Source organism: Pyxicephalus adspersus, chromosome Z, assembly GCF_032062135.1.
Source record: "Pyxicephalus adspersus chromosome Z, UCB_Pads_2.0, whole genome shotgun sequence".
Taxonomy (NCBI): domain Eukaryota; kingdom Metazoa; phylum Chordata; class Amphibia; order Anura; family Pyxicephalidae; genus Pyxicephalus; species Pyxicephalus adspersus.
In genome coordinates, this window is record NC_092871.1 from 25,323,460 (window position 1) to 25,336,455 (window position 12,996).

At 39.8% G+C, this 12,996-nt stretch overlaps 1 protein-coding gene across 1 annotated transcript in view; it reads left to right on the plus strand.

Moving 5' to 3' along the window:
* Positions 1-840: 840 nt before the first annotated feature.
* The window catches only part of DOCK11 (dedicator of cytokinesis 11), a 149,761-nt gene continuing 137,605 nt past the window's right edge, over positions 841-12,996 (plus strand). Inside the window, exon 1 of the mRNA XM_072431514.1 lies at positions 841-1,032. Within this exon, the coding sequence (XP_072287615.1) occupies positions 931-1,032 (102 nt within the window). The 5' untranslated portion in view covers positions 841-930. The remainder of the gene's footprint in view (positions 1,033-12,996) is intronic.

Genomic DNA, 12,996 nt, shown 5'->3' on the forward strand with positions numbered 1-12,996 from the left:
TCGGAAATATGCAGAAGGGAAAGCGCAGTGAGATCGGCTCTCTTTTTTTCCCCCTTTACAGCAGGCTACGTCACCCAATCTTGCACCTGCGCAGTGCAAGATCGGGTGACGTGCCAAGAAGACGGAAGAGAAGATCGAAGATGGCGGCGCCCGGCGCTTCCTCAGCACTGGGACGAAAAGGAATTCCAAGACGACACAGGACCAGATTGCGGGAAGAACCAGCTCCATCGGGAGATCTGAAGGATTAAAGTTTAGCGTCATTGTTTTGTTTTCAGTTTAGTTTTTCTTTAAATATAATTGCAGCAAGATGTCAGATGAATGGTATCTGAACAGCAACACAAGATAAGAGATCTGTAGGTGAAAGCGCAAATGCAATAAAGATCTTTACCAAGTAAAACTTTGCTGAATGCTAGAGCTGTGTAAATCTCAACACTTGGTGGGCAAAAAAAATCCTTTGTTATATAAAACAGCTTTTGTATTTAATTTGTTTGCCCATGGCACCCCTTTAAAGCATATTTAAAACCTAAAACACAAATTTAGCTTCTTTTTATCCTAAAGTCTTGCATTGCTTTCCATTCATGGACAATAGTTGATCACATTAGCTCAGGGAAAGTTACCAGAAGACTGAAACTCTGGCTGGATCATCAGGACTTTTATTAAACTTGCTGAAAACAAATGCAGACCCCACATGCATGGAGTGGTGATCTGCAATATGTGACATCTAAGCAGCATGTGTGAGCAGAGCAGGATGTGTAGTAATGCAATGACAGCTCTGAGCAGTCATAGTGAAAACCCCCATCAGCAGCAGAAGGGAGGAGGAGGCAGAGGAGGAGGAAAGAGAAGATCAGTCCTGAGTGTCACACTCACCACCCTTCTCTATACAGACTGCAGACCCTGCCAGTTCTATGTCCCTGGTCCACACCATCCAGCATGGCAGAAGTCAGGAAATTCACCAAAAGGCTCAGCAAGCCTGGCACAGCAGCAGAACTAAGGCAGAGTGTCTCAGAAGCAGTCAGGGGCTCCATTATCCTGGTGAGTGAATGATTCCCCTAACCCTCCCTGTGCACAAAGTACAAACTGCTCTGGGCACTATGCATGGTCACCAGCAAGCCCAGCATGCATGCATTGTAGAGGGTGTCCCCACCCTGTCTGTTGTGTGCTGGGATCTGCAGCTACATAGGGGATGATTGTACAGGAAGTTTGCTAACCTGCTGTGGTTACAGCTTGTGGAACTTGTGATCAGAGTTGTAGCTGGGTGTCATGGGTGGTGTGGGCATGGGGGTGTCCATGGCAGGTCCATGCTGCCCTCCTCTCCTCTTCTGCAGCCTTACAGCTTTGTTGGTGATGTTTGATGGAAGCCACACCCTGCCTGGGATATTGAGCTGCTGTGTAATGAGATGCCCAGGGCTCTGCAGCTGTCTGGGGACCTGGGGACTGACCCTGTGTGATGGCAGACATTGGTGACCACTTCCAAACTGGCCAACACTGGGAGACCACCAGGAACAGCCATAGATAACATACCTGTGCTATGCTTCAATCATTGCCAAAAGAGTTAAAGAGACCCTGTCACTATTCTTTTATATGGCCGTATCCACTTGTATGGCTTGTTAAAAGTAGGGATCCAACAGGCACAAGATTGCAACTGGGCGCCAACCTCTTGGAAGTCAATAGCCCCAAACCCTCCTAGTATTCTTCTTCCCTCCCCAGGACAAGTTTTGTAAGGAGGGGTGAAGGAGCTGGGCCAACACATATTGTAATTAAACACATATTGAATTGGAGAGTAATGAACCAGGGGGTTGGTTAGAGAATTGACTTTCCCTTGTGTTGTCATATCTAGTAGGTTTAAAGGCATGTTACAAATAAATATTGTTTATAAGAAGAAAAAACACTGAAAGCAGGCATTTAAAATATTTGCTTTTTGTATCTGCAATGTTGTAATTTGGAGACAGGTTCTCTTTATAATATCAGTTTTGCATTCTATGAATATTTGGGAACTGTAGCTGAAATTGGACCTGTATGGAGAAATGTAACCCTCACTGTAACATATATAAATATATATATACACGTTTTGAATATTGAAGAAAGGTTGGACCCTCCGTCAGTATTATTTGGCCATTTTTCCCCTCTGGGGGGTATCAACCTCTCTGTTTGCTCCGCTGATCATTTTTTCTGGGTTACGAAATAATGAGAAATCCAGAATTGTACAGGAATAGGAAACCCTCCGATGGGGACACTCCTCTCAATGTCACATCCAGGAAGTAAAGGGAAATATTACAAAAGTGACAAATCTTCCAGAATCTGTACTCTATCCATACTCTATCCCAAACTAAAAATACAAATATACAGTTGTTTTATTGTATGGGTGCATCTAAGAAATATTGAGCAAGCAATTGGCTTGATGGAGAAGGTGCAAGTCTCCTAGATAGTAAGCTCTTCAGGGCAGGGTCCTCTCCTCCTGTATCACTGTCTGTATTCGTCTGTCATTTTCAACCCCTAATGTACAGCGCTGCGTAATATGTTGGCGCTAAATAAATCCTGTTTAATAATAATAATAATAATAATAATAAAGTCAATGAATTGAAAACTACTGCATGTAGGATAATGATAAAGCAGCATGGAGCAACAAAACATAGGGGGCAGATGAAGTAGGAGCATAAAACTTTCCTTTTAATTTTATTTTATTTTTTAGATATGATTGCAAGCAACTGTTTGATCTAAATTGTTAAATAAAAACAAAAAGACTTTGACATCTAATATAAATATAAATCAGTGGCTGAAATTTGATTGACAGCTGGCATGCTTGCTCAATGATATTTTCTAGATTTTAAAGATTTTGCAGCTGAATGACATAACATATACATAAAGCCAAGCTAACAGACAGCTAATTATCATATATAGGAGCCGCTTTACTTGCCCTGAATGTATAATTGTCCATCTAGACCTGACATTTATAGAGATTTGCCTCATTACAGCCCTGTTTGGCAGGGAAGGGGCCTGATCTTGCGTATTTTAGTTTCACTTTCTATTGTCAGTCTCCACCCTGTGACTGAGCTGTGACAAGAGAAGCAGCACTCTGGCAATGGTAACTCTTTCTAAGGCTGGATTCAGACTAGTGTATTTTACCTTGGTATTTACTATCCCCAGGCGCCTATTATTTACAGGCATTTGCAAGAAGCTGCCATCAGAGCAGATCCTTTCTTTTTCCCTTGTCTTATTGCCCTGAGATACTACAAGTGTGGCAGTGCTAGTCCTAACACCTGTCAAATAAAGGATAATGAACCGACCTATTCAGGCCAATGCTATTTTTTGCAAGCGGTTCGGAGCAGGAAAAGTGCCAAAAACTGTCCACTAATACTGCTCATGTGAAGCCAGCTTTTCTCTGCTTCCCCCTCCAATCGTTATTTCTGTTCCTTCAGCACATTTGATTGGTTACATGTACTGCTTCTTCCTCTCCCTGCAAGAGGGACTGCAAAAGGGTGATATGAAGTCAGATACTTCCATTTAAAGATGTCATAATGACTCCATGGCTGCTGCATTATTATTATACATTTTGTTCAACCCCAGATATGAAGATGCAGTAATACAAAGAATACATCATTAAATATATATTTTTAATACAAGCAGTGTAAGTACCTTCATCTTACCTGGCATGACATCCTCTTGTAGTCACTGTACAGGAAAGTTTAGACTGGGAAAGTGAGAAGCAGTGAAGCGGAACCCAGTTCAGAATCAGGGACAACTGTTAAAAAGGACAGATCTCCAAAACTTAGACTGCCCCTACACATGATGGCATTTTATCACAATGAAATGAGATATTTATTTGATATCACTGACTCTGATTTATATATATATATATATATATATATATATATATATATATGTTATATATTGTTTTGTAATATTAATGTAATAAAAGAGGAACTTAGGATTTTAGCATGAAAATGAGTATTGAGGAAGCAGTGCAATAAACACATTTTTCACCTAACTCAGCACTTTTTTGGTCTGTTTATCTGCACTGTTTGAATGGCCATCAAAGACCAAAATGGCTGATGAGGAGGAATTTTGGTTTGCAACAATGTAGCAGCTGAGAGGGGGAGGGGTGTCACTGATAAGCCAATCAAGTTGCACAACAGGTGTATCATGGCCTTTTATTAGAGTGCTGGGCCCTTGATGAGGATCCTGACCATTACAAATGCAGTGTAAAAGTGTGAGGCTAGATTTTGTTTTTTACTGTTTAAAACCATTAGCAAAGACTGGTTAGCATTAAACCAAATGTGTCGGTTTCTTATCCTTCACTTGAAAGGTAGACAGGCATTGCCAGCGGGTTTGTCGTATTAATGTTCTCCCCAGAATTTTTTTTTTAGCTGGATGGGAAAAAGCTGTAGGTGTGTGGTCAAAAGATGGATAGGCAACACATGGCAAATTTAGTGTTTCCAGTTGTTGTTGCCAAAGGAATCCGATTACCCCTATCATTCCATCAGCTTTTTACCACCCTCTTACCTATGTTCCTACTTTGTGTTGCCAATTCTTAGTATGTCATATTTTTCCATCATCTTTGTATTGTGCCCCAATTGCCCAGTGCCCCTGTATTGGCCACCTGCAAGTGCCAGGTGGTGCGCCCGGCTAAAAGGGGATGAACCCCCCGATGAGAGTAAATGAGCTGCAATACAGTGTGAAAACACATTTATACCAGGATACAGATATCCAGTCCACCACTTTGCATCTATGCATGGCATTCACTTATCGACTTGATCATTGTTAAAAATTGTATTGCTCAATTTTAGGTTTAGATGGACTTTAAATCAAACCTGTTGGGAAGAATTCTGATTAGTTGTTGTTGTTGTTGGTTGTTACATATAAATAAAGAGTTCACTTTTATGAAGAAGTGGAAGTATGTCTGTATATTGTAATAAAAGAACACAGTGGTTCCTATTCTGGGCCACTGCAAAAATATTAGTTTTTAATATGATGTACCAATAAAATATTTTAGGAGTTTTATATATATGCCGTTAAAGTCCCGTTTCTCTGCACATATGGCTGTTGGTTGTTACACTAAACCACTACTACTTAGCAGTATGAACTCTTTTAAGTATAAGGCTCAAAATGGACAATCAGAGCAGGCCCCTAATGACCAGTGGATGGAAGAAGAAGAGGATGGAAGAAGTAGAAGATATTAATTCCAGTAGGCAAAATTACTTCAATTATTTTGGAAATCTGAATAAAAAATAATTGTTTCTAATTCTTTATCAGAAGAACAAATTGTAGGCTAGTCATGACAGCCATAGTGGCCAGAATAAAGATACAGGGTGGGAGGTCCTCTGCTGGAGATCTGCTGCTCACTTTTACAATACGAAAATTTCAGTCCCTGTCACCAAAGACCATCACCACTTATAGACAAAAGTGTGTGGCACCCTTCCCTTTGCAAAACCAGAATCAAATCCTTGCTTTGAAATCCTTGCTTTGAAAATGAGTGCTGTAATTGTGTTGAGCAGGTTGATTGGTTGGTATGGAACCATTGTCCCCTGACGTCGATACGGAATGGATGATTGATAAATGACCAATCAGGAGTGACTTATGTGTCCTCCATTCTTCCCACTCAATAGAATAGAATGGTGCTGTGTGCTCAGCACTTTCCGTCATCTTTCATTGGAAGCGGTCATGAAGGATCGTTTCCAGGGACAATCATTTGAGGTCAGTTTGATGTTTGTATGAGGCTTTACGAATTTAGGGCATGACTGAACACTGAGGTTATTAGGCTATGCCGTGTTCCCCCCAGCCGCTTTCAGCTGGGCCCACCACCCGGCAGTTTTCAGTAACCTCCTGGCAGTTTTTGGGTGGTTACTGAAGAGTTGGGTCATAATACAGGGGCTGCCACCTGCCTACAATTTCTTCCAACCCGAGTTAAAAAAATGTCTATATTCAACACTGCTATACATACACATAATGCTTGTCCTAGAGCTACCTGCACAAACTTTCTGGGCCACCTTAATCCTGCTCTACTAAGAAAATAAAAGCTGTTACGCTTTACAAACAAGTGTCAGCATTTTCATAGGATTTCAGCCCCAGTTTTCCATTTAAATACAAGCACGGGGAGCTTTAATACACACTTTTAAAAAACACTTGGCGATGGGTGTTAGAAATTGCATTTTGAAGAATAAATTGTGGCATTGAGCCAGAAATGCAACAGACATACAAGCTCAGCATTTTATGGATTTTTTTGAAGTGGATGAATATTTTAATGACCCAATTCCTTTCCACCCTAATACCATATGACTCTACAGATCATTATCAATTATTGGGTAATCTGAGCTGTAAAGCAGATATTTATTGTAATTTAGCATAAATATAATTTTAATGCATCTAGTGCTAGTACCAAACTTGAACTGCCTCTAATTCTCTGTACAGAAGAAGAAATCTAGAGTGCTGTCAGTCTAACGCTAAAAGTTTGCTTAAGAGTCCGTTAATGCGTGTGTGCCAGCATGTTAATATTACACGTTAATGTGCATTGTGTTAAGGTAGCCTATTCATTTGAAGGGACTGCCCAACACTCCACAGTAGTCCAGAAATTGGAATATTTTAGGAGTTCCCTGCAATGCATTATAATTCTTTGCTTTGTGAAGCCTTCAGTGTGTTCTGAAGATGTATTAGAATGCCATTAACAATGAATTGCACTGCACTGCACAATGCATGGTATGTGCATTACCTTGCAAGTACATACATCCTTTTGCATTCCCAGGTAACATTCATGTTAATGTGCTCTAAAGAAAGATTGAAAGCACAGAGATCGAGAAATCTGTACTAAGCTATGCTAATTAGCAATTGCTAACTGATTGCGAGGGACAGCCGATTTTTGATTACTCCTAGGTTACCTAGAAATATGGCATTTGGGATTTTCTTCAGGGAATTATCCATCCATTATCATTAATGTGCACACTCAGGATTTCTGTACAAAAAATCATTAAAATAAAATAACTGGTTGGCATCTATCCACTTTAGGAAACAAGCTTTTGAATGTAGCAAACGTCTGCAATGATGTACATTTGCATCACATGGAATTTTATTTTCTAATATTTTATAGATGCTGTACTCATTCTGAACTTGCAGGGATAGCCTAATATGTTTGTATGGACATATGTTTTTTTCCAGATAAATGAAGAAAGGGTAAAACTCCTGCCAGGTGATTTTTTGCAGTCCATGTCTTTATTGGGGGAAATTTCCATTCACTTCCTGACCCGGAGATGCAACAGAAAGTTAGTGGAAATTCCCCAGAGTAAAATATATAGTTATGTGTGAATGAAATCATTCTATGGCTAGCTGTAGATCTTTGGTGACCTCATTTACTTCCGTGGTGACTTCCGCCATCTGTTGCAGCTTCCTCTTCCTGCATACTCTGTGGTAAAGAATAAAATTACCGATAGCCTTTAGATGTGTCTGGCAAGTGGAGGAGCTTGGAACGTTTATCTTGCTTCCAGAACCCCAGGAAATATAAGAAACTAGACAATAATTTTGTCAAAATAACTGTCCTTTTAATCAGTTGAGAAGACAGAAAGCCAAAATTTTTTTTTTAAATGTAGCGGCCGAATATAGTTAGCAATTGTCTGGATTGCTTCCACTATGTATACATTTGCGTTCTTGCATTACAATCATGCTGATTCTGCACAATTTGAAGGCATGCATGGATAGCATTTCAAATTGTCTCTACATCATAGTCCATAGCAATGTAGAAAATCTAGCATACAGTAGGTTATGCATTGGATGTTGTTGTTGCAAGCCTGTTCATGTGATTCCAGATTGCCCAGGGTCACGTCAATAGAACAGGCAGTCTATTTTTATTCTCTAAACATAATTATATTCTATGACCGGCAAAGCAACCCTGCAAACACACATAGGAGCTATTTATATTAATTATCCAGTATTCACGTTGGTTGGATTTCATGTTGGGTGCTTTGCTTCTAATACACACTCATTTATAAATTCAAAAAATAGCTGTCATTAAACAGAACTAGAATGCATAGTTAGCATCATATTCACATTATATTTTGTTCTGGTAAGTCGAGTGATATTTGGGGGAACTAGGATCATTGCATCACACAGGACACAGCTACTGTATAGTACCATGATCTCACACACTAAAATACATTTATATTGTATTTGTAAATTAATGTTGTGAAGTATTTCTACTGGGAACCAGATCTAGCTACAAATTAAAGACATGTATAATGGTGCAGATGCAGATTTTGCAATAGCTCTGGCATAGATATCTACCATTTGGAAGAACTAAAACACAAGAAGTTAAGTAATACGAGGTGGGCTGCTAAGTTCCTGGCTTTGCTCAGGAAGAAGAGAGCCAGAGTTATGAAATAACATATTCCCATTATTCGACATATTCCCCCCTGAGACTGATGCACTTGTTACAGCGTAGTTGCAGCTTTTCTAGACCTTTCAAATAAAGTCCTTTGGTTGGGCTGCAAACCAGCTCTCAGCAGCATCTTTGACCTTGGAAATGTCCCTTAAAGCATTGCCCCTTCAGGTGTTCGGGAACAGATAATAGTCCAAAGAGGCCAGGTCAGGTGGGTAGGGGGGATGGTGGACCAGTTGGAAACCCAGGGTGTTCATTTTGCCAGCCAAAACGTTGGACGTGTGCGCAGATGAATTGTGCTGCAAAAAAAAGGATCCCTTTGGTGAACTTTCGTCTTAATTGCCTCCTTCAGCTGGTCCAGGAAGTTAGCATAATACTGTTCAGTGATACTAGAGCCCTGAGGTAGGTAGTCCACCTGCAGAATACCGTCTTTGTTCCAGAAAACGGACGCCATGACTTTTTTTTTGGACGATTTCTGGGTTCAGAACTTGTTCGGCCGCGGGGACTCTCTGTGGCGCCATTCCTTTGACTGTTCCTTGGTTTCTGGATCATAGATGTGGAGCCAGGTTTCATCCTCAGTCACTAACCTAGCCAAAAAGTCCTGTGCAGCTTCATAATGGGCCAAAACAGCTTTGGATGCTTCAACTGGTTCCTTCTTCTGATCACTGTTCAAACATTTTGACACCCAATAAGCTGAAAGCTTGCGCATGTCTAGGATAGTGGTGATAACAAATCCAACACACTCCTGTGAGATGTCAAGTATCTGGGCTATCTTTTTTGTGGATATTCGCCGGTTCTCAATAATCAGCTCATAGACAGCATCGCAGGTTGCCGGGTCAGTTGAGGTTGGGGGGCGCCCACTGCGGGGCTCATCTTCAACAGTGAAATGCCCAGTCTTGAAACAAGATATCCAGGTTTTAACAGTGCTGTAGGAAGGACACTTCTCCCCCAGTGTTTGTGACATCTCATTGTAAATGTCCTTTGCTGACTTTCCTTGAAGAAACAAAAACATGCTTGTGCCTCTGCCATCACAGCTTCTCACTAAAAGAAAAAACAGCTTTAAGAATCGCAAAGACCTGATATTTGCACAGTTACATACTAGGATATTAGGCTGTCATATGCCCCCACAGTTATTTTTCTATTTCATCTGGAAGGGGACAAAACCAGGAACTTCTCAGCACCCCCTCGTATATTTGCTGTGAGGTTGTGGAGTAGGACACAGCTATTAAAGAGAACACGTTCGGTTAGACCATTTGCTTCTTTAAATGTATGGGGGAAAGTTAGAACACCTGTCTTTTTTTCTTTGTCTGGCTGTTAATGCCCATGGGACTTTCCCTTTACTTGCAGTAGTGAAGACACATCAGGAAATGAGAAACCCCTTAAACTTTGGAAAGCTCTTTTTAGACAGCTGTCACTAGAACAGGTGTGTGTATTGGAATATGACCCTTCTCTTCATGTACCAGTGTCAGCTGTAAAATTTTGGATTTTCTATCACCTCCTGTCACCAAGACAAATAGAAAAGGTGAATCTCCACACCAGGGACAGCTATAAAACTGTTTAATCTGTGTTTATATATTCTAAAGCCACATTTAATTTGCAGTCCTGTAGCAGATTAGGATTGTGGCATCCAGTCTTGTTGCTACCATATGGTGGACACCATCACCCCAGCACTGTTAGAAGCAGTTTGTACTGAGCACAATAAATTCCACCTTTTACCCTTCCATCGCAAGTGTTCCCAGGGATGGGGGGTCCCTGCACTGTGCCAGCCGCTCAGCCACCCCAAGAACTAAGTTTCAATATTTTACAATATATGACAGTATTGAACCACACACCACTGGTCCCATTCAATACCTTCGGCCTCAATGGAAACATGGAAAAACAAATTTGGTTCTCTTTATACCAGTGATTACCCTACAAAAAGTGAATTTATAAGTTATCTCTTTCTCAGTTATCTGTGTTCACAGCACTATTGCCGAGTCATTTTATAATTGTGTAAAATGTCCGTAGTGACTCCAGGAAGGGGAAGTGGCTTCATAACTGGTTATATGAAAGGAACTTTGTACGTTTCTCATGATGTCATCATCCACTCTTATTTACTTTACATAGTCTCAAACCATGCCGTGTATTTCTCTTTTACACTTTTGGGTATTTAGCTCTGCTCTTATTATATAATTGTTCATTTTGAAAACTTTCTAAATTGTGTGATGACTTTCCGAGGACAAAGGCTGAAATATTTATAAACTGGCTATAAATATTACGAAAGCTGATACTATTTTGAGTTGGCTAAAATAACAAAAGCTGTATTTCAATAAGCTAAAGTAATAATAATAACCAAAGCTGGTAATGTTTAAAAAAATAATAAAATTTAAAAATATTTTTATTGGGTTCACTATACTTTCATGGTGCAATATTGAACAAATGTTAGGACACATTAGCATAAGTTGTGTTAAGTCAGCCTTAAAATTTTAAATTGTGCTGCCAATATACCTCAGTGCTCCCTGAATTACACCTGGTCCTTTTTTAGCGTTGTCGTTCACCAAACAACTATATTACCAGGTTGTTCTGTAGCATAGGTGTGTAGCTTTTGTGCATTGAGGTGCTTTGGGTTTCTGTCCTTCACAACCTAGATTAAATATATTAGGCCTGCATGAGCCTGAGCAACATGTGTCTGTAACTTTTATGATTTGGGACTAACTGCCTTATAAGTCTAGCCTTGCATTTTAGCAACCTGCTTCTTCTTCTTTGTACTAATGCAATGTGATAATCAGTGTAGGAGTTATTATCATTATTATTAATATTACACAGTATTTATATAGCGCCCACATATTATACAGTACTGTACATAATCTATGGTCTTGTAACTAGCTGTCCCTCAAAGGAGCTCACAATGTAATGTCCTTATCATAGTCATATGTCATTATCACATTCTAAGGTCAATGTTGGGGGGAAGCCAATTAACCTAACTGCATGTTTTTGGAATGTGTGAGAAAACCGGAGTACCCGGAGGAAACCCACACTAACACAGGGAGAACATACAAACTCCATGTAGATAGTGTTCTTGCTGGAATTCGAACCTGGGACCTAGCGCTGCAAAAGCCAGAGAGCTGACCACTAAGCCAAAATATTTTTATTCTGCTTGTTAATAATGGCCATAGCTGAGCACCCCTTATCACAAGATTGAGAGGACTGGGCAAACAAATCTGGCCTGAAAGAGCAGGAGAAAAAAAACAAAACCAATAAGGCAGGTTAAAAAATCTATCAGTTACTATTGTTTACATTTGCATTTGGTGGTGTTTTCCTCATTATCCCTTCTCTATAAAGTTATACTCCAGACATAAATAATACAATGTAAGGCAGATATGCAGTCATCAATACATCATTAAATCATTATTTTTTTTAATGCAAGCAGTATAAGTTGCTCATAAGAATCTTGCAGTCCATGTACTGCAGAAATTACAGTCTGGGATGGGTCCAGGGTGACCTGGTCTCAGGGAAGTATGTTGAATCATGCTGGCCATCAGACTGGGGACACCTATTGGCAGAAAAAGTAATGCAAATGTAAATCTTTAGGTTGAATCTAAATATTGAGTTAAAAGCTGGATTTAATATCTTATCATATAATTGGCTATTCATTTTTGATATTGTGTTTTGGAGTTCTGGTTAAACATATAGACTAAATGTTCTGCTGACCCAAGTGTTTGTATATGCAACACACTGCTCTTACAGACAGTAGATAATGATTGATGCCTGCATGTTGGGCTGTTCGCTGATTCCTGTGTGCAGCTTGATAACTATGGAAAGCTCTTTCTTAATTCATTAAATAGGAGAAGTGACTTTGTTCTGAGCTTCTGTCTGGAAAGAGTGCTTCTGGGAGTTCTGGCTTCAGAGCTGAATAGTTGTGGATAGAAATTGTGCCGCTTTGGTTGAGGTTCACCATGGGGGTTCTATAAATCAATTTCTGTGGTATCAGCTGGGTTTTGACTGAGCAATGTTTTGTTTCTAATTTCAGATCAGTTGGTGCTCATCATCTCTGGATTTATATATTAGGATCCCTGGTGTAATATTTGGTTCCCAATTCAGTAAACCCCGTTAAAGCATAAATATTGAGTATGGACAGAAATACAATACCCACATCAAACCCAATGTTGTATTTATTTTTTTAATAAAATATCAATCTGTAGTAGTATAGTAATTTGAAGGATGCATGGAACCTCTGCTAAAACCTTTTTCTTTTCAGTGGTTAGCAGGAAGAATACCCCCTTACAAACAGCTAAAAACATTATTAGTGCTGGCTCAGCCAAGTTTGCATTGGATCTAGAACTACTGAGACATTATCAAACGATCAATCAGCCTTGGCGCAAGAAACCCCTAGCAATCTCTGGAGGAACCCCAGGGTTCCATGGAACAATGGGGAATGGCTGCTCTACACATTAGTATCGGGAAAGACAACACTGTTTGACATTCATAGTTTTACATGATGCTATGAATCTCCCAAATGGTTTGTTCCTGCTAGCTGAGTAACCATTGATGCTAGTGGCCTCACAAATCATTGTTCTTTGTAAGGTACTATACACTGTATTCTATTATTCAAGTCTAAATATAAAGTTCCATCTCTTTTTGAATTTTGTGTTTTTCAT